The following is a 25,949-nucleotide window of genomic DNA, read 5'->3' as shown; positions in this document are numbered from 1 at the left end:
TATCAGCTTCCTTCTGCACACCTCCTATTGGGGATGTGCCCACAACTAAGGTACATGCCCTTAACCAGAATTAAACCTGGGACCTTTCAGTCCGCAGGCTGACGCTCTATCCACTGAGCCAAACTGGTTTCAGCTTTTATCTGTTATTGATGATCTATTGAAACTAGGAAGAAAAATGTCCAGATACAATTCTACCGGGCATCTGCATTTAAGCCTGTCACTGAAAGAACATATATAGTTAGAATTAAATCTGTTGAATTGTGAGGTTTTGTTTGTTTGTTTGTTTGTTTGTTTATTTCCTTTTGTCTCTTTGTGTTTTGTTTTGTTGTTTTTTCAATTTCACAGTAAATCCATCCACAATGAATTCCTGGGAGTTTGGTTGGTGAGAGAGACAGAAAGGGAAAGAAAGAGCTTTGCGCATGATTGTATTTGTACTAGTATATACTGAAGCTTCCAGGAACACTTGTTGTGAGGAATACTTGCGGTTAATTTCTGTGTGTTATGTCAGAACTGTTCCATTCCAGCACATGCTAGGAACCAGATTTTTCCAGCTTTCCATGACCAGCATGGTTACCATGGTGACCTAGTGCCTGCTGTGGGAGTTGGTACAGACTGAGCATCTGTTCAGGACTCTTACCTCAATCGTTACTATGGCAATTGTCAAGTGTTGCTTTTCTTATTCCTCATTCCTTCTAGATTAATTAGGTGGCTTTATCTTAGGATAGAGCTTTCATTTCTCCCTTATTATTCAATTATTTATGTATTTATTCAAATTTTATTTATATCACTGTGACTCATAAATTCCTATTATGGTCAAAGAATTATATTTTGTTATTATTATTACAGATTTTGATGCTCCAATTGTCCCAGAATCAGCCAGTATAAGGTCCTTCAAGAAGGCCTCTATGTCCATTTGATATTTCCCTAGACATCTTTGAGCAAGTACTTTGCTCTGTGAGCCCATGTCGCCATATGTCGAAAGGAAGTAATGATGCCCACCTTAGAGCATCACTTTGAGAAATTGAACAGAAAAAGTGTGTGAAAACAGCAACGTACAAATTGTAGTATCAATATGCCCTCACCGAATTTTATTTCTTCATTCTTATTTTGCCACCTTTATTCTGTCAATGTGATACCTCTGGCCTTAGCATCATAGCATGACTACCAGAGAGAACACTGGGACATGTAACAGCAAGCAGGGGTGAGCCCACGTTTCCACAATGTGAGCTTCAGTGCCACTGCTGTGAGGGAAAGTGGGGTGTGATCAGTTGGGGAAGAGGCAAAGCATCATTGCACAGCCTCCAGTGAACTGAATGGGGACAGGAACCACACTGTCACCCCTTTCCCTGCATTTCATGCGTTTTCCCATCCTCTCACCACTCCTCTCTGGTCCATGTGCTGTCTTATCCCCTGATTCTCCCTCCTAGTGAAACCTCAGGAAAGGGTGTGCATTCTGAAACAGGAGCTGATGGAGACACCTCAGATACTATAGAACTCTGCATGGTAAAGATAAATTAATGTTACACAAATGTCAGCTGTTTAAGTAAGGATTCCTCCAAGTGTAGTCCATTGTCTATTTCATCAGAACCATCAGGGAGTGCTAGGTAAAATTGCAGTTACCTGGGCCTACTGAATCAAAAACAGGTGCACCTTCCTCTTTCTGTAGCCACATGCAGAAATGGTTGTTTCCTGAGATCAGTTGGTCCAAGAGCTTTCCAGACATTATCAACACAGTTAGGTATCCAAATAATAGTGAAAATTAATCATTTAAAATATGCATCTGTTGATGAATAGAATTCACTTGATAGATCATTAAGCTTTATTAATGACACATGCAAACTCAAACTATCAAAATAATAATAAACTCAGCTTGTAAATATTGCATAAAAGCATCTAGCATTCATTGAGTTGTTACTCTACGCCTAGCACTCTTCTAAGAATTTTCATGTATTAATTCAACATGGCATTTTCCATCATTTTTATATTTATTCTTTAAATAGATGTGTGATGGTATTTCATGTGGATTTAATTTTAATTTTTTGAAATGTTAAGGCTCTTTTAATCCAAAGAATGCCTTCTCTCTCTTTTTAACCTTCCAGCTTGTTTGCATAAGAAACTATATATTTTGTCCTGTAGAGTTCGCAATCTAGATTTTGTTGCTCGTATCTCTATTGTGTTGTTTACATGTTCCACTGTCCCCTCCTATTTCCTTCAAATTGGTAAGTAGATTTAGAGGCTGGATGATATTCAGGTTTTTTGACAAAAGTACCGTAGATGTGATTCTGTGTGTATCCTGTAGTGTTATGCTGAGAGGCTCATCTTATCTGGTTGTCTCTTCTTCTATGTCATTGAGATTGATCACTGAGTTCAGGAGAAATTTCCCATCTGCTTTTTACCTCATATTTTTTTGCAGCCTCTGAAGATCTGCATTTCATTAAAAGTTGCAGAAGGATATTTTATTTATTATTTTTTTAATATGTTTTATTGATTTTTTACAGAGAGGAAGGGAGAGGGATAGAGAGTTAGAAACATTGATGAGAGAGAAACATCGATCAGCTGCCTCTTGCACACCCCCTACTGGGGATGCGCCCGCAACCAAGGTACATGCCCTTGACAGAATTGAACCTGGGACCTTTCAGTCTGCAGACCGACGCTCTATCCACTGAGCCAAACCGTTCCCGGCAGAAGGGTGATATTTTTTTTTTAATTCTTTTATTATTATTATTTTTTTAACAAATGGCCCCAGGGAGAGGGGACCAGGGGAGCAGGGAGGAGGGGAAGCGAGGCCCCAGCCCCACAACCCCTCCCACCCACCCCTTTCCCCTTATATATTTATAATCTATATACAAGGCCTGGGGGGGGAGGGGCAAGAGGAACTCCCTCAGCGGGGTGGGGGCAACCTAGGCTCCTTGTCTCCTCGGGCCCCAGGCTCTTCTGCCCGTCAGGAAGGCCCTTCTCGGGAAGGTGGCCCTGGCCGCTCCCAAGGCTTCGGCATCCAGCGTAGGGCGTCAGGCGGGGAGGCCTGCTGGTGAAGGTCAATGTGCTGGGTGCGGAAGACACCGCTATAGGTGGAGGGTGTGGCTTTGAGACGGGAACTGAGGCCAGAGAAAGACCTTCCAGCTGGAAGAGCACATGATGATCCGGGCCCTCCAAGGTTGCTGCTCAGTTTCCGATAGTCCTGGAACGGCTTTAGTTCTACTGGGTGAAGCTCTGCTCGCCCCAAGCCAGGGGGGAAGGGCCTGGCAGGCAAAGGCAGCACCCGAGGAGCAGGTGGGGGCCGCACAGCCAAACTGGGGGGCTGCAGAGCAGGGCCCACAGGTAACAGAGAAAGGGGGGGTGGGGCAGGAGGCGGCACTGGTGGCAGGGAGCCGAAGTTCACCACAGGCAGCTGGGAGTCCATCATGGGTAGAAGCATCTGCTGGGCAGCCCCTGAGGGGAGGAAGCCACTCTGGCCACCAGGCTGCAGAGGAGTAGAGTAAAAATCTGAGGGGGATGGCAGATCCTGGCGCACCTGAAGCAGGGGCGGGTCAGGCAGAGGACTGGGGCAGAAGGCTGGAGAGTAGAGGAAGGAAGGTGGCGGGTAGAGAACTCCAGCCGGCAACTTCCCCAGCTCGGCTGCTTGCAGCGCTGAGAAATCCAGGAACTGGCCCTTGACAGCCACGCCTGAGAGCAGTGCTGAGGGGGGTGCCGGGCCCGGGGGCAGGTACAGGGGCTGTGACCGGTAAGGGTGCACTGGCGTCCCAGAGCGGAAGCCCCCATTGTTGGGATGTAACTGAGAGTCTATGGCTCCCCCTGAAACCTGGGAGCCGGCAGGCCCGGGGCTGCCTTAGAAGATCTCGGGGTACAAGCGCTGGCCTGCGGGGCTGGGCTCTGGGCCACAGTGCCCGGGCGCCAGGCTCCTGGGCTGTGGTGGCGGCTCAGCGGAGGCAGCAGCACTAGGGAGCAGCTCCCAGTCTCGGGATATGGGAATGGCCTCAGTGACGGATGCCGTGAGCTCCTTCTCTGCTTTTAAACTGTCTCCCACCACTAGGCGCAAGTCTGAGTCCTTGTCACTGGTGCCGAACTGGCCCGGGGGACCGGGCCGGCGGGATGGCCTCAGGGAGCCGGGCTCCGGGCCGCGGGCCGCGCGCTGCAGTCGTTCTGTGCCGATGGGACCAGGGGGCAGAGGCTGCTCCCGGGGCAGCTCCTTTCTGTCCCCATCAGGGGGGGCATGTGGCCGTCTCCTAGGAGGTTCAGAGGGTTCAGAGGCAGGTGGACCCTCACCAGGAACAGCATTCAGGGGTGAGGGGCCTCCAGGCCGCTTGGGGGGCCCCTCTGCTGCCCCCTTGAGTCCTCCATCAGGGGAACTTCGCTGGCTGCAGGGACCTGACGATACCTGAGAATCCCCACTCAGGTCCACCCCACTGTCAGACTGACTCATCTCCGTGGCGGCCACGTCCTCAAAGGGACTCAGGGGCTCCATCCAGGGCTCCACGGGGCCAGGCCGGTAACTCTTCCGACTAGTGGCAGAATGTAAACGATTCCAGATGTGAGGGGTCAGGGAGAAGGGTGATATTTTAATTTATAACTTTCTTTTGTATTTATTAGCTGGAATTCTTCTATAAATAAACTTCTCTTCATCAATTATGAAATTATGCTGAAGTATGGTACACACGGGAAGGGTAGGATAAATATTTCATTCTTTTACATTATTTCCACTTTTCAGAATAATGAGTTCTTTCTGTGGGATCCTCCAAAGATGAACAGTGAATTGGTTTGTTTTGTGTGTCATACTAAGCTCACATATGCTTATATATTTGATGCATTTTAACCCATTGCCATCATTTATCTTTTTTATGTTTAAGTTGTTCTCTTTGTCAGTGGGAGCCTCTCAGGTTGTCTTCTTAGTCTTTGACATGCTTTCTGGTATGAGAGTTCAGTCCAGACTCACCTGGTACAATCCCTACCCAGACCTGGATTCAGCCATTTCTCCAAGGATGCATGGTTCCTTTTAGAGGGAAATATTTTAAGAAGATTCAATCCAGGGACTAGAATTGCACATTGCTACTGGGCTGGTCATTGAGCCTATAAATCTGTATTATGTTTTTCAGAGATAATAGACTTCCATCCTGGGATGCTTCTCCAACTTTTTAGAGGTAATCACTTTGTCAGTATACATCCTCTCAGTCTTTTATATACATGTGAATTTTTCAAAGACAGAATTATTTAGTTATCTACTTTTTAAAAAAGATTTTGTTTCTATTTCTAAAAATTATGTCTTTTCTTTGGGGAAAAATAACCTGTAGAATGTGGAGAAAGGTGCCACCTGGTGATCGGCATCAGAATTTCAGGTCTGAAAGTCAACTGGAGGGCTTGGCAAAGGATAAGGTAATGTAATCAGGAGTGAGGAATGGGCATGAATTTCACTGTATAGGTCAAAGCTTTCCAGAACTTTCCATTCACTAGTGCAGGTGTCGGCAACCTGAGGCTCCGGAGCCGCATGCGGCTCTTTTTGTTAAGTGAAAAAATCCTTTTTCTGCACGATCCGGTATATAGCATTAAGGTAAGAAACAATATATGCAGTGTTATATTTGTTTTAAATGTCGCAATGGTTTTGCGGCTCCCAGGTTTTTTTTTTCCTTTGAAAACAGGTCCAAGTGGCTCTTTATGTCTTAAAGGTTGCCGACCCCTGCACTAGTGGTAATCCTATATTCATGCCATACTTAGATTTTCAAGCCATGAGGCTAGAAGTGCAACCCCCTGTGAACCAAATGGAAAGCTGCACAAGTTTGTATACGAATAGTTGGTATGAAGTTTGCAATGTGGAAACATGCTCACATTAGAAGCAGTATCAAATTCATTGCTTTTATCTTCTTTTACTCATAAAAGAGTATATATGAACACGTTTCCAAAACAATGGATATATGAGCATTGTATTTTTAATCAGCTCATAGTTATGTTGTTTTCAACATTTTATAAATGTTCCATATTTGAAATATTATGGAAAAGCAAATTTATAAAATTAAAGTACACTTTATATCCCACCAACCCAGATGCTTTTAATTATCAAAGAAATGTTTTTAGGGTGTTATTTTCTAACAATAGAATATGAACATGTTTCTAAATCAATAAATGTATTTCCACACTATTATTTTGTTTATGGGTTTTCCTACTCTACAAACTGTATCTCAAGAACTTTTTCAGTTACCAGCTAATACTTTTTATTTTTAACAGGTACAAAACAATATAGAAATGCATATAAATAAATTGAAATTATTCTTTTTCCCTTCTTCCTGTACCTTTTGCCCATCATAATACAGAAATCCATCTTTGTTAACTTATTGGTGCCTGCTCTCCAGATTTTTCTCTGTATATAATATACTAATTTCTGTTTAATGACACACACATACCTATTCACCCATGTTAATGTATATTCTTTTGCAGAAATGAGATCATATTTTACATGGTTTATGACTTCCTTCTTAATATGATTTTTTTCATTTAATTTGTTTATTTGATTTGGAATGTTCCCAGATATTTACTGGGGATTAATACTACTTTAAAAAAAATACCTGTTTGTATAACTTTTAAAATTGATTTTAGAGAGAGGAATGGGGAGAGAGAGACAAACATCACTGTGAAAGAGGAACATCAATAGGTTGCCTCCCCCACATTGGCCAGAGCTATATTGCTTTTTATGTGCTTCATCTCTTCATACCATTGACTTACTCTATTGTTTAAGAGTATTTTGTACATCCAGAATGTAAAGCTAATATAAGTGGTAAAAAATGAATATAAGTGGTAAAAAATTTCTCAAACTTTTCACAGATATTTCAATTTATGTTTTCTGCTATTTGTGTGATATTTTGTGCTTTATAATTATTTTTAATATTTAAAAATACTTTAGTACATTGTTTTAAAAAAAAAAACAACAACTGAAAAATAATGCTTTGAGGTATAGCGCATGTCAGCTCACAGAACAGAGGTTGGGGGGACCTCTTTAGCGTCTCTAAGCAGTAATTTATAAGGTTGTTTCCCTTAGTCAAGTCACTAAATTGTTTACTTCTGTCTCCTTACTGAGTAATGGGGTAGTTATTGGTCTTGGATAGAGTTGTTAGGATTAAAATGAGATGAAATAAAAAACCTTTCATATAGTAGTTGTGTACCTGTTAATATCCTACCATTCAAATTCCCTTTCCAGAAGGCAATAGCTTGTGCTGCTTCCTGGGTCCAGTTCAAAATCTCAGGAACCAGCCATGGCTCCCAAACCAAGGCTGATGAATGATGTGATATGAGCATCTTTTCTATGTATTCTTGCCATCTGTTTATCTTCTATGGTGTGGTATTTGCTGAGATTGTTCACCCATTTTTTAAAATTTGGGTTGTTCATTTTCTTATTGTTGAGTTTTAAGAATTCTTTGTATATTTTGGACACTAATCCTTTTCCAGAACATCTTTTACAAACACTTTATCCCAGTCTGTAACTTCTCTTTTCATTCTCTGACAGTATCATCTTTACAGAGCAGAGTGTATAATTTTATAAATCTACAGTAATCAAAACAATGTGATATTGGTGAAAAGAATACCCAAATAGATCAGTGGAAGAGCCCAGAAATAGGCCCACACAAATATGGTCAACTGATCTTTGATAAAGAGCAAAGACAATACAGTGGAGAAAAGACAATCTTCAACAAATACTGCTGGAACAAATGGATATCTACATGGGAGAAAAAATAGAATCTAGACACAGACCTTATACCCTTCACGAGAATAACTCAAAAAAGATCACAGATCTAAATGTAAAATGCAAAAGTATAAAACTCCAAGAAGATAACATAGGAGAAAATGTAGATGACCTTGGATTTGGCCATGATTTTTTAGATATAGCACCGGATAGGATTCATGAAGGCAATGATTGATAACCTGGATCTTATTAAAAGTAAAAACTTCTGTGCTGCAAAAGAAAGATTGATTTTAAGTGTTTAAGGCTGTGCCTATCTTGTTGGGGGATAAATTTCACCTACTACAGTGATATAAGCACGTTAAAAAACTAAAATATGATCTTATCTCTTATATATAAACTAGAGGCCCAGTGCACAGATTCGTGCACCAGTGGGGTTCCCTGGCCTGTGGGGATCGGAACAAAACCGGCTCTCCAACATCCCTTAAGGAGTCCTGGATTGCCAGAGGGCAGTTCTCAGGTAACACACCCCGGAATCAGTCTCTTTTCTGTCTGGTTTGTGTGTCACCTGAGAACTGCTGCTACCAAGTGACTACAGCTGTGCAGCTCCTGTGTTGAGCGTCTGCCCCCTGGTGGTCAGTGCGCATCATAGCTACTGGCCAGTCAACCAGTAGGCTGGTCACTTAAGCTTTTATATATAGATATATTGTAGATATAGATATAGATATAGATATAGATATAGATATAGATATAGATATAGATATAGATATAGATATAGATATAGATATAGATATACAGTAGATATATAGATATAGATATATGAACATTAGAGGCCCAGTACATGAAATTCATGCACTTGGAGGGAGAATGGGGGTGTCCCTTAACCCAGCCTGCACCCTCTCCAACCTGGGACCCCTCAGGGAATATCGAACTGCCTGATCACTCCCTAACTGCTCCCTTGCTGGCCTGATTAACACCTAACTGCTCCCCTGCTGGCCCGATCACCCCTAACTGCCCTTCCCTGCCAGCCTGATTGCTTCGAAATGACCTCCCCTGCCAGCCTGGTCACCCCGGTGGAAGCTGCACAGAGCAGCAGCCAGGACCCACTCCCCAGCGGGGCTGAGGGAACACCGGGAAAGCAGCACACAGCAGCAGTGGGGACTCGCCCCCCACCCAGCACAGCTGTGGGAATCCCAGCAGCACGCATGGGGAGTGGGCCTCCCGCCCTCCTGCAGGGCCTCAGGAACTGCGTCAGCAGGCAAAAGGAGCAGCAGCCAAGACTAGCCCCCCAGTGGGGCTTGAGAGAACTCTGGCAGCAGGTATGGGGAGTGGCCACTGAACCTACCATCCCCCTGTGGGGCCGCAGGAACTTCAGTGACAGGCATGTGGAGCAGCCGGCCCTGCGCCCACTGTGTGTGCTGCCATCTTGTTATGGCGTTATGGCGTGAGGGTTAATTTGCATATTACGTCTTTATTATATAGGATATCCATATAAATAAAAAAAATTCCTGCATAAGAAAACTTCTGGGAGACTATAGTGCAGATGCAAACATTAGCAGGGCTTATCTTACTATGTATGGGGTATTATCTCTTTTTCTATGTGTTTTTTGTTTGTTTGTTTTACCTATAACAAACTCATATTGCTCTTGTAAATACACAAAATAATATCTACTCCACCCACAGGAAAGCTATTACTTTATATAACTCTGCTCGCTTGCATTTGAGTGAGGAGGGAAGGACTCCCTTCCTTGTTCCACCAAAGAAGTTCCTTCAGCTAAGCTCTGCAGCAAGAATGCTCCAGGAGGCCCCACTGCAGAAGCTGCAGAAGCTCTAGTGATGTCATCATCTCCTATTTGAGAAATGGGGGGTACCTTCCCCCCAAAGGTTTGCAGCAAGGGCTGGACAAAAGCACACATGTGAAGTGTATATGGAAAGCAGAGAACATTCAGCAAGTGACAGCAAAGTATGAATTGCTAATGTGAACAAGAGAAGGGGACAGATCATCATCCCCCACACACATTCAGGTAAATGGCCTAAACGGGGGGCAGGCAGGTGCAGATGCTGGGGTGTCAAAGATGCCTGATTCAACCAGGACAGGCTCTTTGTTTCAGAGGCATTTGTGTACAGTGATAATTATTAATATTCCAACAGAAGTAACTGACCAGGGGATAAAATACCTGTGTTGTTGCCTTAGCCATTTTGGCTCAGTGGATACAGTGTTCGTCTGCTGACTGAAGGGTCCCAGGTTTCATTACGGTAAAGGGCATGTACCTGGGTTGCAGGCTCTCTCCCCAGCCTTGGTCAGGGCTCCTGTGGGAGGCAACCAATAGATGTGTCTCTCTCACTTCGATGTTTCTCTCTCTCTCTCTCTCTCTCTCTCTCTCTCTCTCTCTCTCTCTCTCTCTCTCTCTATCTATCTCTCTCTCTCTCTCCCCTCCCTTCTATGTTCTCTAAAAATCAATGGAAAAATATCCTCAGGTGAGGATTAACAACAACAACAACAACAAAAGAGCTCCTGTAATTAAAAGCCATTCAGGACTCACCACTGCCAGCAGGCTATGGTAACTTCTTACCCCCATCTTCTGGATTCGACCCCCAGAGAATACCAATTTAGTACCCAATGACTACTGATCACTACTGATAGCTCTGTGCCAAATCTTCACATTTTATAGACCTCATAACTATGGGAGAAAGAAACTATTCCTTTCCAAATGCAACTAAGGCTCAGAGAAGTTAAGAGACTAGCCCAGGTCACAGAGCTCACTGGTGGTAGTGAAGGGATTCAAACAACAGTCCAATCCTTAAAGCTTGACAGCCACATAATACTCTCTTGCTAACAGATTTTTCCTTCTGCTGGCAAGTTACTAAAAGCTTATGATAGCTTCTTTTTTTCTACAATTTGTATTTTTACCTATAATAAACTTATTACTCTTGTAAATACACAAAGTAATTGCTACTCCACCCACAAGAAAGCTGATATATATATATTGCTCCAGTGCATGTATTCGTGCATGGGTGGGGTCTGGCTGGCCTGGCCCCAATCATGGAGGATAGGGCTGGGCCTGTCAGGAGGAGGAGATGGCAGGAGGTTGGCCTGGCCCCAGTCATGGAGGATAGGGCTGGATCAGGACCAGGCAGGCTGGGGGAAGGAGCTGTGGGTGATTGGCCAGGGGCCCTGCCCCTGATTGAGGTAGGGAGGCTGATTGGGGGAGGGCCAGCCATGGGGAGGGGCTGTGAGAAGTGGGCCAGCTGGCCTTGCCCTCAAATGGAGTGGGTGGTGGAGTGCTGATCAGGGGCCAGTGACCTGGGGGAGGGGCCATTGGTGGTTGGCTGGCTGGCCCTGCCCCTGATCAGGATGGGGGGAGGGGGGGCTGATCTGGAGTGGGGCCACGCAAAGGGAGGGGCTGCAGGAGATTGGCCAGTCAGCTCTACTCTTTATTGGGGTGTGGAGAGAATCAGGGGTGCGTCCAGTTGGGGGAGAGGCTGTGGGCTGATCAGGATGGTGGGGGGCCATTGGGGGCATGGCTGGCTGAGGGAGGAGGTGCAATCAGGGGCGGGCCAACCAGGGGGAAGGGCTGTGGGCCTATTGTGGTAGGGTGGGCTGATGGGGGGTGTGGGGGGGAGACCCAGCTTTTTTTTTTTCTTTTTGCTCTTGATGGGGGTGGGAGAGTCCAATAAGGGGCAGGCCGGCAGGGAGAAGGGGCCGTGAGGTTGGCTGTCAGCTCCATCCCCTGATCTGGTCAGTTTGCTGGCTACAGTGGGCATCATAGCCACTGGTTGTTAGGTCATTATGGCTGAGAGGTGCTCCATAAACCTCCTGGTGACTGGTCATTTGGTCATTTTGGTCATGATGCCTCTTGGCCTATTATTGTTGTTGTTGTTATTATTATTATTATTATTATTATAAATATATTTATTGATTTTTTACAGAGAGGAAGGGAGAGGGATAGAGAGTTAGAAACATCGATGAGAGAAAAACACCGATCAGCTGCCTCCTGCACACCTCCTATTGGGGATGTGCCCACAACCAAGGTGCATGCCCTTGACCGGAATCGAACCTGGGAGCTTTCAGTCTGCAGGCCGACGCTCTATTCACAGAACCAAACCGGTTTCGGCGGCCTTTTATTATGATATTGCTGAAAGTATTACAGATGTCTCCATTTGCCCCCCTCTTCCCAGCCCCTGCCCCGCACCAGGCTGGGGCCTCTGGATAACTGTGGAGGGGGCAGGGGCTTGTCTTGGAGCCCAAGGGAGATGGGTCTCAGCAGTGGGGCTGGGGAGGGGGGGGGCGAGGGAGGGGGCAAAGGATCAGTGGCAGGGCTGAATTGCTGACACTGTACCAGGAGATGAGCCCTTGGGGGCGTGGTGGGGAGGGGAATCCTGGGAATGAGACTAGGGGCGCTGGGTCACAGCAGCTCCCCACAACCTTCTCCATAATTGGAAAGCTGTTACTTTAGACTGGGAACATCCCTGAGTCACAAGATGTTGGGGAGCCTTTTCCCTTCCACAGACTCAGTTGCCCAAATCCAATCACATTGCTTATTATCAGTACTTTAAATTCCTGCCTATTTAACTAGAGGAAAAGTTGTATTTTAGTTCGTTTTATTTTGTTGTGTCTGATTAACAGTAAGATTGAAGGTCTTATCAGCTGGGAAGCAGTAAGCTACTCCGGTTAGATGGAGAGCTTTGCAGCCACATAGAATCTGCTGAGGGCAAGTCCAGGACCAGTGAGTCCCTGGGGACCCCCAACAGCACCCTCTCCTCAGCAGAGTGACAACCCCTGAGAGCTCAGTTGGAAACTCTGTCCTGAGCAGAGTGTCTGCCTGTTCAGGTAAGGCCAAGTGCCTGCATTGCTTCTTTGTCAGCTGTGTTCAACATCTTGAGGACTCCATCTGCTGGGCTGAGGGAACAACCATTCCCAGTGCTGTGGGAACACAAGATTCCTCTCTGTTCTGCAGGGCTCTTTCCCCTTAGAAGTGTGCACTGATCAGTCCTCAGGGGGAACTCAGGAGGGGGGGGGGGCGGTGAGGGATCTTTGCAGACTCTAAAGCAGACTCTGCCCTGTGAACTCCACACATCTTTCCTCCATGGCCACGTATGGTTTCTCGGTCCCTCCTTTCCTGCTCCTCAGCCTGCAGCCTCTCTGAAGGCTGTAAACTGAGGCCATCACAGGGATCATCTCATTTGTCTCCTCTCTAGGAATCATTGTCCTGTGATATCCGATGCTCAGTGTCTGAAACTGTTTTGTGTATTTCATCTGGAAGGTAAATCCAGTCCCTGTGATTCCATCTTGCTTAATGTGTGGAATGCCCTTGAGTTTATTTGCAACCTAGCCAATCCATAAAAAGATAATGTTCTGCAATGAAATATGTTGAGATTTAGCCCGTGTGGAATGTGACCTACCTAACAGCAATATCCCCACCTCACTCCCAGCAGCAGTATCACAGACCCTCCCTGAGACCAGCCAGTGGGACTGGCCAAGTCAGGGGTGATAACATTGCTTCTGTGTCCAATGAACAAAAGAGATAAGAAACACACAGGTTCAATTCTGATCTAGGGCCCATGCCCAGGTTGTGGGCTCAATCTCTAGTAGGGGGCGTGCAGGAAGCAACCAATTGATGATTCCCTCTCATCAATGATATTTCTATCTCTCTCTCCCTCTCACATCCTCTCTGAAATCAATAAAAATATACACTGAGTGGCCAGATTATTATGATATCTGAACGCATAATAATCTGGCCACTCAGTATATATCCTATATAATAAAAGGCTAATATGCAAATTGTCCTCTTGACCAGGAATTTCGCCCGCAGTCAGACCGGCCAACCGCCCATGTCCTCTCCCCCTGGCCAGGCTGGCCAGGTCCTATCCATGCACAAATTCATGCATTGGGCCTCTAAAATACACACACACACACACACACACACACACACACACACACACACACACTGAGTGGCCAGATTATTATGTGTGCAGAGATCATGGCCACTCAAGGTATATTTTAAATGGAGATAGATGTAATGCCACCTGGTGGCTAGGTTTTAGGTTTGCAGCTTGGAGAGTCTCAGACCAGGAGGCTGGGCAAGGAGGAGGGATGGATGGAGATAGGCAGCTGACTTAATGGGTACAGCCAGCTAACATTTTCTAGATTTTTACTAAACTGGAGCAATCTTTCTGTATTCATCAGTTTTCTATGACAGAAAAGCCTATTTTCTGGGATGTCTAAACAAGATTGGAAGTCTAGTTTTGCTCAACTGAGGGTAAAACTGCAACTGTCAGCGTGCATTTAAGGTGGTAGAGCCAGAGGGGACATAGAAACACACATACAGAGTCAATTCAATATTTTTATTCTATAGTTAGACACCATATAATGATCTTCCAGTCAATGATGGACTGCATTTACAGTAATGGTCTCATAAGATTGCAATTGAACTGAAAAATACCCATCAGCACTTTACTAACATCATGTTTGTGGTGATACTAGTATAAACAAACCTACTGCAGTGCCAGGCCTATAAAAGCATGGGACATACAATTACAGTAGTAGGCTATACCACCAAGGCTTGTGTAAGTGCACTCCATGACGTTCACACAATGATGAAATCACCTAATGACACATTTCTCAGCTTTAAGAGGTACATAACTGTATACAAAATTTAAAATGACAAGAGTGATATATAGTCTTTAAAATAAAGGAGGGTTTCAAGCCGAAACTGGTTTGGCTCAGTAGATAGAGCGTTGGCCTGCGGACTGAAGGGTCCCGGGTTCGATTCCGGTCAAGGGCATGTACCTTGGTTGCGGGCACATCCCCAGTAGGGGGTGTGCAAGAGGCAGCTGATCGATGATTCTCTCTCATCGATGTTTCTAACTCTCTATTCCTCTCTCTTCCTTTCTGTAAAAAATCAAAATATATTAAAAAATTAAAAATAAAATAAAAATAAAAATAAAGGAGGGTTTCAAGTCTCTTAGGTGAAAATTTTGCAGAACCGCACTCACATACATTGGAAAATGTAGACAAAATGGATACATTTTTAGAAAAATACAATTTACTTGATTGACCTCAATAGAGACCAAAAGTCTAAATTCACCAGTTACACAGAAGAAACAGTGAAATAGGTTAAATAAATCTCCATGAAAAAGCACCAGACTCAGATCTTTCCAGGGTCTCCAGAATTCTAGCAGACCTTTAAAGGCAACATAATCCCAATATTTAAATTACTCCGAAGGCATAGAAAACATATAAAATGATGAAGCAAGTATAAAACTGATTTTATTTTTTTTATGTATAAAAAATTTTATTATTTCCCCCTCTTTATTTCTTCTTTTACAAAATCAATATCCCTAAGATAGGTCAAGATTATAGATTCAATAGCAATTATGACAATTTTGATGAAACCTATCATCTGTGTCTATCCTATCTAATAAAAGAGTAATATGCAAATTGACCATCACTCCAACACACAAGATGGCTGCCCCCATGTGGACACAAGATGGCCACCACAAGATGGCTAGCATAGGAGGGCAGTTGGGAGGGACCAGGTCTGCAAGGAAGGCCAGTTGTGGGAGAACAGGCCATCAGGGAGGGCAGTTGGGGTTTATTAGGCCTGCAGAGGATGGCAGTTAGGGGCAAACAGGCTGGCAGGAGAGTGGTTAGGGGGTGATCAGGCTGGCAGGCAGAAGCGATTAGGAGCAATCAGGAAGGCAGGCAGGTGAGCACTTGGGAGCTAGCAGTCCTGGATTATGAGAGGGATGTCCTAGATTGGAGAGGGTGCAGGCTGGGCTGAGGGGCACACACTGCTCCCCATGCATGAATTTTATTCACTGGGCCTCTAGTATTCTATGATTTTATTTATTCTGAATATAATGCAAAAGATACTCTACAAACTTTCTTAGCAGCTTTTCCCAGTGCTTAATCACTCCTCCAAGATGGTTTTCTGTATGCTTACTCATTGAAAGAGTTGTGTTTCTATATGTTGGTTGCACTTGATAACAGCTTCGATTTAAAGTATTTGAGGCAGCCCTAACTGGTTTTGCTCAGTGGATAGAGCATCGGCCTATGGACTGAAGGGTCCCAGGTTCAATTCCAGTCAAGGGCATGTACCTTGGTTGTGGGCACAACCTCAGTGGGGAGTGTGCAGGAAGCAGCTGCTCAATGTGTCTCTTTCATTGATGTTTCTAACTCTCTATCCCTCTCCCTTCCTCTCTGTAAAAAATCAAATATATATATATATATATATATATATATATATATATATATATATGGCAAATCTGATTCTAGGAATTAATGACACTTGTCAGACAGTAAAGATTTTAGGCTTTGCAGGCAGAAGGTCTCTGTTGCAAATATTCCCATGCCATTATAGCACAAAAGAAGCCATAGAAATGTATAAGTGAATAGGTGTGTCTATGTTTCAATAAAACTTCATTTATCAGTAAAGAAGATGGTAAGTCTGCAAGCCATAATTGGCTGACCTCTGACCTAGAAGCTGATAGAACTTACATTTTTAGGTCTCAGTGACACTAGTAGCACATTGTGGCACTTGATAATACTTTAATGGCACATATGATTATAGGTTCTGGTGTTTTCTGGCACTTTGTGGAACTAGCCCATGGTGAAGGCTTCTTGGGACATAGTGGTGCATATGATTCTAGACCATGACAGAAGTTCAGGTTTTATACTTGGTGATCCTTGGCTGTGAGTGCTGGTGGCATTTACATTTCTAGAAGGTGGTTGTTTAATGGCATTAAGGGTCATTTGCTCATCCTAAAATCATGGCCCCAAGCCCACATTAAACACTCAAAGAATGAATTAATAAATTACCTCTTTTTGGGTCTCCAATGTATGCTAAATATTATATCACTAATATTCACATATTTCTACACTCCATGTTTTGTATTCAACAAACACTACTTAATTTGTAAAAAGTGACACTCTTTGGCCAGGTGGTTTGGGTTTTCATTAATTCATACTTGCAGTTATGTGTCAGCAAATATTAAGATTCTACTATGTATAGAGTACAGAACTTCTAATAAATCACTTCAAATATTGTATCAAGGCATCTGGATTCATTAGCTTTATAAATATCTCTTAAGTTTGGTATATCTTCCTAAATGCTACAGAGAAATTTCAAAGGAATGGAATGCTATTATATACATATCCTACTGGTCTTATTTTTAAATTAATAAACATAGGATTGGATTTCTCTTCTGCACCAATGAGAATGTGCCACACTGGATTTAGAAAACTCTAATTTTACAAGTATAAAATAATGAGAACTAAGGTCTGCCTGTTGACTTAAGAACATGATTAAATATAAATCATTACTTTATAAACACAACAATTTTTTTCATTTGTGTTCAATAAATGTTTGTATTTAAAATAAAATAACTTAGCCAAGGTGGCAAAATTTCTGTAGAAGGAATTTGCAAGCAGTTCTGAAAAGCCTTATTAACTACCAAGCTTTTGGCACCATCATGTAGCTATTTAGATTTATCCACTAAAAACCCAAGTAAGTTTTGCATAGTCCTGAAACTCCATGAAAATCACAACCAATATCTGAAAATAAATGGGAAACACTTCAAAACAGTGTTTCAATCAAACCTGTTCTTTGTCTGACAAAAAACAAAAAATTTTTATAACCAAATTATTATCTGATTTATAAAATTAGCCTAGCTATTTGAATCTAATTATTGTCAGTCCCTATAGAATTTACTAGCTAACTGTCCTTCTAATTTTCTGTCCTTCCCCACTGTCAACACCCTCATCTAGGCAGTTTTATTTGATTCTTAGCAATCTGTCTCCTAAACCAAATTTCCTGCATATGCTCTCAATTCCCCACAATTCTTCTGCCTCAGTAATCTGTGTTAATATAAAACTATCATGTTATTCCTAAACCCTACCTAAAGCCCTTCAATAATATCCTACTTCTCCTAATATATATATATATATATACCCAAACCGGTTTGGCTCACTGGATAGAGCATCGGCCTTCGGACTCAAGGGTCCCAGGTTCAATTCCAGTCAAGGGCATGTGCCTTGTTTGTGGGCACATCCCCAGTAGGGGGTGTGCAAGAGGCAGCTGATCAGTGTTTCTCTCTCATCCATGTTTCTAACTCTCTGTCCCCTTCTCTTCCTCTCTATAAAAAATCAATAAAATAGCCGAAACCGGTTTGGCTCAGCGGTAGAGAGTCGGTCTGCGGACTGAAAGGTCCCAGGTTTGATTCCGGCTAAGGGCATGTACATTGGTTGCCGGCACATCCCCGGTAGGGGGAGTGCAAAAGGCAGCTGGTCGATGTTTCTCTCTCATCGATGTTTCTAGCTCTCTATCTCTCTCCCTTCCTCTCTGTAAGAAAATCAATAAAATATATATATATATATTTTTTAAATCAATAAAATATATTTTTTAAAAATGTCCCAATCCATATAATAAAAGAGCAACATGCAAATTAGGCATCACTCTGCTACACCCACAAGACATGACCACCAGACAATCAGGAGAGAGTATGCAAATTAAGCCAACCAAGATGGCTGCTGCCACCGAGTGAGCAGGAGGCTTGGGTTGCCCTCGGCGATGGAGGAAGCCAGGCTTCCACAGCCCTGGCCTGCCTTGGCCTCTACTGAAGTCTATGAAGTCTTAATTATAGAAGATAAATAAATCCCAACAAAAATGGCTGTGGCCACAGAGCAAGCAAGAGGCTTGGCTTCACTCAAGGCTACAAAGTTTCAATTATAGAAGATAAATAAATCCTGATACCAGGGCCTCCACTTGGGTCACCAGGGGGCGTAGCTGGCCTGAAAACCACCACAGGCCCCTCGCCCAGGCCACTCCAAAACAGGTGTTTCACTGACAACCACCTTTATCCGGTTCACCCTTCAGGGCAAACCAGCTGGCCCCCATCCATGCACCACGCTTCTATCCTATCTAATAAAAGAGTAATCTGCAAATTGACTATCACTCCAACACACAAGATGGCTGCCCCCATGTGGTCAAAGATGACTGCCCCCATGTGGACACAAAATGGCTGCCACAAGATGGCCAGCAGGGTAGGGCAGCTGGGAGGGATCAGGCCTGCAATGGAGGGCAGTTGGGGGCTATCAAGCCTGCAGGGGAGGGCAGTTAGGGGTGACTAGGCCAGCAGAGGAGGGAAGTTAGGGGCGACTGGACCTGCAGGGAAGGGCAGTTGGGGGGGACCCAGACCTGCAGGGGAGAGCAGTTGGGGGGGGGGAGTAAGTTAGAGGTGACCAGGCCTGCAAGGGGGGGCAGTTAGGGGCAAACAGGCTGGCAGGGAAGCAGTTAAGCATCAATCAGGTTGGCAGGGTAGTGGTTAGGGGGTGATCAGGCTAGCAGGCAGAAGAGGCTAGGGGCAATCAGGAGGCAGGCAGGCAAGCAGTTGGGAGCCAGCAGTCCTGGATTGGAGAGGGCAGTCGGACATCTCTTGAGGGGTCCCAGATTAGAGAGGGTGCAGGCTGGGTTGAGGGACACCCCCCCACCACCACCATGCACGAATTTCATGCACTGGGCCTTTAGTGCTAACATAGTAAGCTACATAGAACTGTTCAGTACAGTAGCCTCAAGTCATAGGTGACTGTTGAGGACTTGAAATGTGGCTTGTGCAAATTAAATGTGCTGTTAGTGTAAAATATGCCCCAGACTTTGAAGACTTAAAACATAAAAATAATGTAAATTATCCCATGAATAATTTTTATAGTCAGTACATGTTGAAATGATAATACTTTGTATATAATGAATTAAACAGAGTATACTATTAAACTTACTTTTATCTGTTTCTTTTTACCTTTATAATGTGAACATATAATCTGGAGACATAATTAATCAAATGGGAAAAGTTCCTTTCCCTATGGAGCTTACACCCTCTTGGGATAATCCTATATAATAAAAGTTTAATATGTTAAGTGTTCAGTTGTCCGTTCAACCAATCAAAGTGTAATATGCTAATGATATGCTAAAGTAGCTCAACCACTTGCTACGATATGCACTGACCACCAGAGGGCAGACAGTCAACCAGTTGATCAGTCACTGTAATGTTCACTGAACACCAGGGGGCAGATGCTCCAACTGTTAGGTTAGCTTGTTGCTGGGGTCTGGCTGATTGTGACTGAGTGAGATGGGCCTGACATGCTCTGGAGACGTCCTGCGTCCCTCCCTGGCCCAATTGTGCACTAGTGGGGTCCCTCATCCTGGCCTGTGCAATCCGGGACCCCTTGGGGGATGTCAGAGAGCTGGTTTTGGCCAGATCCTACAGGCCAAACTGAGGGACTCCACTGGTACATGAATTCATGCACCAGGCCTCTAGTGTATGAGATAAACAACATACATCAAATAGAGTATATAAGATTGTGACATAATCTAAGGAGAAGGGACGGATATGAGGCATCAGGACAAGGGGACTGAATTAAAAAAAAATCTTTATTATTGAAAGTATTACATATGCCTCCTTTTTCCTCACATTGACCTCTTCTAGCCAGCCCCACCTTCCCCATCCCAGGCCTCCACCACCCTATTGTCTGTGTCCATGGGTTATGCTATAGGCATACAAGTTCTTTGGTTGATCTCTTCCCACCCACCCAACCCCATCCCTTCACCCACCTATCCCCATCTTCCCTCTGAGATTTGACCGTCTATTCAATGCTTCTATGTTTCTGGATCTATTTTTAAAACTGATTTTAAAATGGCAAAAATGCACCAAAAATGAAATTATACATTATATAACATTATATAAGAATATGAAAGAATGTCCTTAAATAAAATATTATCAAACACAGTTGAACACAAAGGTGTTTCAATGACAAGAAATCTATTAATATAATCTAGAGTAATAACAGAGCCAATGCAACAATTATATGGTCACCTCAAAATGCAGAAAGGTATTTAACAGCACAACACCCATTCATTAAAAAGTAAGAATTGGAGAATATTTTCTTAACAGGACAATATGCATACGCACTTCAGAAAAAAAGCTAGCATTCTACTAAATGGAGAAACACTAATTATTCCTGCTAAAGACACGGACAAGACAAATGACCATTTATCTCCTCAATATTTGACCTTGTTGTGGGAGGTGTCTGACAATTCAGTTGACAAGATCAAGTAATTAGAAGCAAAGAAAGTGGTAAAGCCGAAACCAGTTTGGCTCAGTGGATAAAACGTCAGTCTGCGGGACTGAAAGGTCCCCGGTTCGATTCCGGTCAAGGGCATGTACGTTGGTTGTGGGCACACCCCCGGGGTGTGCAGAGGCAGCTGGTCGATGTTTCTCTCTCATCAACATTTCTAGCTCTCTATCCCTCTCCCTTCCTCTCTGTGGAAAATCAATAAAATATATTTTTAAAAAGTGGTAAAATCTCTTTGTATCTGTTGTATTATTACAAATCAGAAACTACCCCCACCTTACTATAAAGAAAAGGAGAATTTATTGTAGTAAAGTAACAGATAAAACTATTAACTATTAAAGGCCTTCATATGTATTAAAAAAATGAAATAGGAGATATAAAGAAAAAAGGAAATGACTGGACAAACTTAAGAAGCACCGTCTAAAGTTTAGACTCTAAACTCATATAAAGCCCCAAACTATATTTGAACAAATAGAAAGACATGTGATGATAGTAAGAAGGCTCAAGGTACTAAGATACTGATGTGGAGTAAACCAGGCCACAGAGAGGAGGTGGTAAAGCCATTTGCAATACCAGCTCCTTCCTCATCTGACACTACTGCCAAGGAACTCTGGGGAAAGTGTTTGCCCATGAGAGCAAATCCACTTTTAACACTCCCCTGGAGATGGCTGCTCCAATCTCAGCTTCTCGTCCAGCCTGGAAAGCCAGCTCCAAGACTTGGGACAGGCAATATCCATCGAAATATGTTTCCTGACATGAATGCCACCTTCTGAAGGGCCTCTGTCTGGAAGGAAGCATCTGGGAAGTCCCCTCCAATCCTCAGTCACCACTGCAGTGATGGCCCCAGGAGTCTGACCTGAGTGTAGACTGAATGGGTTCCATGTCCCAATGGAAAGGAGTCAACTTTCATCTACATTTTATATCCCAGCAGATGAGATGATTTGCCATGAGGGGAAAAAGAGAAATCTGGGGCTTATGGGCCCTGCATGGGGTCAGCAATGGGAAAGAGGATTCACCATAAGATGGGTGACAGAGGACCACAGAGGCTGGAAGCTGGCATCCGGGAAAACTTTCCCTTCCTTAGTTCTCCGGGGGCCTGTCAATGAGATCATGCAGTCAGTCTTGTGGAGGAAACTAGTGGTGACAGACAGTGATCTGACCCTACAGAACTCCAGGTGGCACACTCAAGGCCTTGGTCAAAGATGGGGTAGGATAGGGTTGGGAGACACCTGGGCAGAAATAGCAGTGCCATCATGGAAACTCAGAGACAGAGCTATAGCCATGGAGAGAGACCAGTAGGGACGAAGGCCATTAGAGGGACGACGCCCCCTCCATCCCTTGCCAGCCCATTGGCTCTGGAACGATAAAGACTGCCCATTCTGAAGTCAACAGCTCTTTACAAATCTCCTTTCTGTGCACTCCTTGAGCGGGAAGGTCCTTGGGGGGCCTCCTCTATGGCTCACCTTGGTCATTCCTGGTGGAACACAGCCTCTGGCTCAAGTACAAGGTGGGTTTCCTCAGTCCCTGTGAGGAATGTATGCCCTTTGGTGGATCAGCATCTCCAGTCCACCAGGTCATCTATCATATCTCCAATAATTTAAAATGCTACCTTAATCATATTCTAAATTTCAAAATACAACTTAATCAAAAGTCTTACATGAGATACTGATGAGGCCAGACAGAAATGTGGGTGTGTAGCTCAGCCAGGCATAGGACCCACATTTCTAAAGAATTGGCAGCTTTTCCAGGTCTCCTGAGGAGATAGAACATGTCAGAGGTTCCTTCTAGGTAATATTACACTTTTATCAGACGCTCTGCTCTCTGGTGATCTTCTGAGGAGGGTCTCATGTGTTTCCTATAGACTACTTACCGCCTTGGGACACCTATATCTATACCCACAGACTCTGCCCCCCAGGGCCCTGTATGGGGGATAGGAGTGCCTTTTAGGAAGGGCACTGGACCATTAAGCATGAGATATTTACTCAATTATTTGTCTAACAAATTAACTTAGTTCATTATGAAAAATTGAATTAATTTTATTTGGGTGCATGAAGACCAAAGCAAGCCCATTTTAAAAATACATATAAAATGTACAGTGACTACTTATAGCACAATAAACACAAAAATAAAATCAAATACTGACTGGTAAGACCATACCTACAACTGTTGTGTAGTAATTCTTATCTATGTTTCAGCAATGAAAAGTCAAAGCTATGTAAATGGCTCTACATGCACTTTTTAATAAATGTTAAGTATTTTCAAGCAAAGAAAAATAAAGATGTCAATTTTCCTCAGTTAGTTAATTAGTTCAATGTGGTCCCAATAAAAATACTATTTGCTTTTTTAATGAGCTAATCAACTTAACTAACAGATTTATTTGGCAGAACAAATAGCAACAATAATCAGATAAACCATGAAAAAAAAGAGTGTTGGTTGATGGAAGGGGCTGACAGCTGATCTTATTAGATATTAAAATGTATAATAAAGTTTGTACAACAAAAAAGTGTAGTATTGGCCCATGAATTGACAGAAAGAATAATGCAACAAGACTGGAAAATACTGACATAGATTAAGTTGTATTTTGAAATTTAGAATATGATTAAGGTAGCATTTTAAATTATTGGAGATATGATAGATGACTTAAAAGTTGTATTATGATAACTGTATAAACATATGGTTAAAAAAGGAAAAACGATTCCATTCACATATCTTAAATCAGGATATATCCTTAATGGTTAAGATTTAAATATAAAAAAAGTGAAACCATTTAAGTTTTACAAGAATCTGAAAACTATAAAGGGCAAGGAACAGATTCTTTTCTTTAGTCTCCAAAGAGAGCATGGCCCTGCTAATATTTATAGTTTGAAAGTGGAGAGAATTTTCTAAACTATGACCAAAATCAGGGACCACATGAAAAAATACCGATAAATTTGACTACATAAAAATAAAATCAACACTTCTGCATGGCAAAGAAAGCATGTCAGCCAATTAAAGACACTGAGAAATATACTAGTATCTGCAACTAAGACTTCTAAAAAAAAAGTGCTTTCCCATCTATATACAAGCTTATAAATAGAGGCATAGCAAAACCAATATGTTATCAAAGATACATAAGAACTATAAGCAATTAACAAGAAAATTTACAGGGAATTTATACAATTTAATAAAAGGAAGACAAACAATCCAATCAAAAAATGGGCAAACAACCTAAATAGACATTTCTCAAAAGTTGACATACATAAGGCCAAGAGGCATATGAACAAAATGCTCAAAGTCACTGATCATTCTAGAGATGCTAATCAAAATGACAACAAGGTACCATCTCACACCTGTCAGACTGGCTTTCATCAACAAATCAACAAGTGACAAGTGCTGGAGAGGATGTGGAGAAAAGGGAACCCTCGTGCACTGCTGGTGGGAATACAGACTGGTGCAGCCACTGTGGAGAACAGTGTGGAGTCTCCTCAAAAAATTAAAAATGGAAGTCCTATTTGACCCAGTGATCTAACTTTTAGGAATATGTCCCAAAAAATCAGAAACACCAATATGAAAAAAATATGGTGCAGAACAATTTACAATAGCTAAAATTTGGAAACAGTCTACTAGTAAGTGCCCATCAGCAGATGAGTAGACTAAAGACTTTGGTACATTTACACAGTGGAATATTATGCTACTATAAAAATCAAACAAACAAAAAAAAACCCTCTTACCATTTGCAATAGCATGGATGGACCTGGAAAGCATTATGGTAAGTGAAACAAACCAGTCAGAGAAAGATAAGTATTACACGATATCACTCATTTGTGGAATACAATGAACAACATAAACTGATGAACAAAAATAGATCCAGAGACACAGAAGCATAGAACAGACCATCAAACCTCAGAGGGAAGGCAGAGAGGTATGGGAAGGGGAGAGGAGTAAGAGATCAAAGAACTTGTATGCATATAAGCATAACCAATGGATACAGACAATGCTGGGGGGGATGAGGGTGAAGGCCTGGGCTGGGGGGCGGGGGTAGGCTAGGAGAAGACAATGGGGGAATAAAGGGGACATATGTAATACTTTCAACAATAATAATTTAAAGAGGAATTATAAATTAATAGGTACAGAATAATCAGGGGGATGTAAAGGACAGTATAGGAAATGGAAGTATACTCAATCCTATATATATAATAAAGAGGTGATATGCAAATTGACCATCACTCTAACACACAAGATGGCCGCCCCCATGTGGTCAAAGATGGCTGCCCCCCTGCCGAAACCAGTTTGGCTCAGTGGTAGAGAGTCGGTATGCGGACTGAAAGGTCCCAGGTTCGATTCCGGTCAAGGGCAAGTACATTGGTTGTGGACACATCCCCAGTAGGGGGTGTGCAAGAGGCAGCTGGTTGATGTTTCTCTCTCATTGACGTTTCTAGCTCTCTATCTCCCTCCCTTCCTCTCTGTAAAAACTTAATAAAATATATTAAAAAAAAAAAAAAAAAGATGGCTGTCCCCATGTGGACACAAGATGGCCACCACAAGATGGCCTGCAGGGGAGGGCAGTTAGGGGTGACTGGGCTGGCAGGGGAGGGCAGTTGGGGGGGACCATGCCTGCAAGGGAGGGCAGTTGGGGGGGACCAGGCCTGCAGGGGAGGGCATTTGGGGGTACCAGGTCGACAGAGGAGACAAGTTAGGGGCAACCAGGGAAGGGCAGTTAGGAGTGACCAGGCTGGCAGGAGAGGGAAGTTGGGGGTTCAGGCCAGAGGAGGGCAGTTGGAGGTGACCAGACTGGCAGGGAAGGGCAATTAGGGGCAATTGGGCTGGCAGGGGAGCAGTTAGGCATCGATCAGGCTGGCAGGAGAGTGGTTAGGTGGTGATCAGGCTGGTAGGCAGAAGCGGTTAAGGGCAATCAGGCAGGCAGGAGAGTAGTTGGGAGCCAGCAATCCTGAATTGTGAGAGAGAGGTCCAACTGCCCGTTTAGGCCCGATCTCTCAAGGGGTCTCAGGTTGGAGAGGGCGCAGACTGGGCTGTGGGACAAACACACACACACACACACACACACATGCACGCGCGCACAGGCGCGAGCATAAATTTTATGCACCGGGCCTCTAGTTGTTAATAATGCTACAATGAACATAGGGGTGCATATATTCTTTCAAATTAGTGTTTTGCATTTCT

The 25,949-nt window shown here is 43.4% G+C and overlaps 2 protein-coding genes across 2 annotated transcripts in view; one reads left to right on the top strand and one right to left on the bottom strand.

Annotated features, from left to right (window-relative positions):
- Positions 1-25,949, top strand: part of BEX4 (brain expressed X-linked 4) — a 667,575-nt gene that overhangs the window by 548,973 nt on the left and 92,653 nt on the right. The window lies entirely within an intron of this gene.
- Positions 2,748-4,549, bottom strand: LOC118720240 (protein PRRC2A-like; the record flags this gene model as incomplete). Its single annotated transcript, XM_036440124.2, is given in 1 exon segment — positions 2,748-4,549. A coding segment is annotated over 1 exon segment (1,668 nt), but the record flags the coding sequence as incomplete, so codon positions are not given.

The sequence above is a fragment of the Pipistrellus kuhlii genome, unplaced genomic scaffold (assembly GCF_014108245.1).
Source record: "Pipistrellus kuhlii isolate mPipKuh1 unplaced genomic scaffold, mPipKuh1.p scaffold_m20_p_16, whole genome shotgun sequence".
Taxonomy (NCBI): Eukaryota; Metazoa; Chordata; class Mammalia; order Chiroptera; family Vespertilionidae; genus Pipistrellus; species Pipistrellus kuhlii.
The sequence above is the reverse complement of the archived record's forward strand: the minus strand, read 5'-3'. Positions and strand labels throughout refer to the sequence as shown.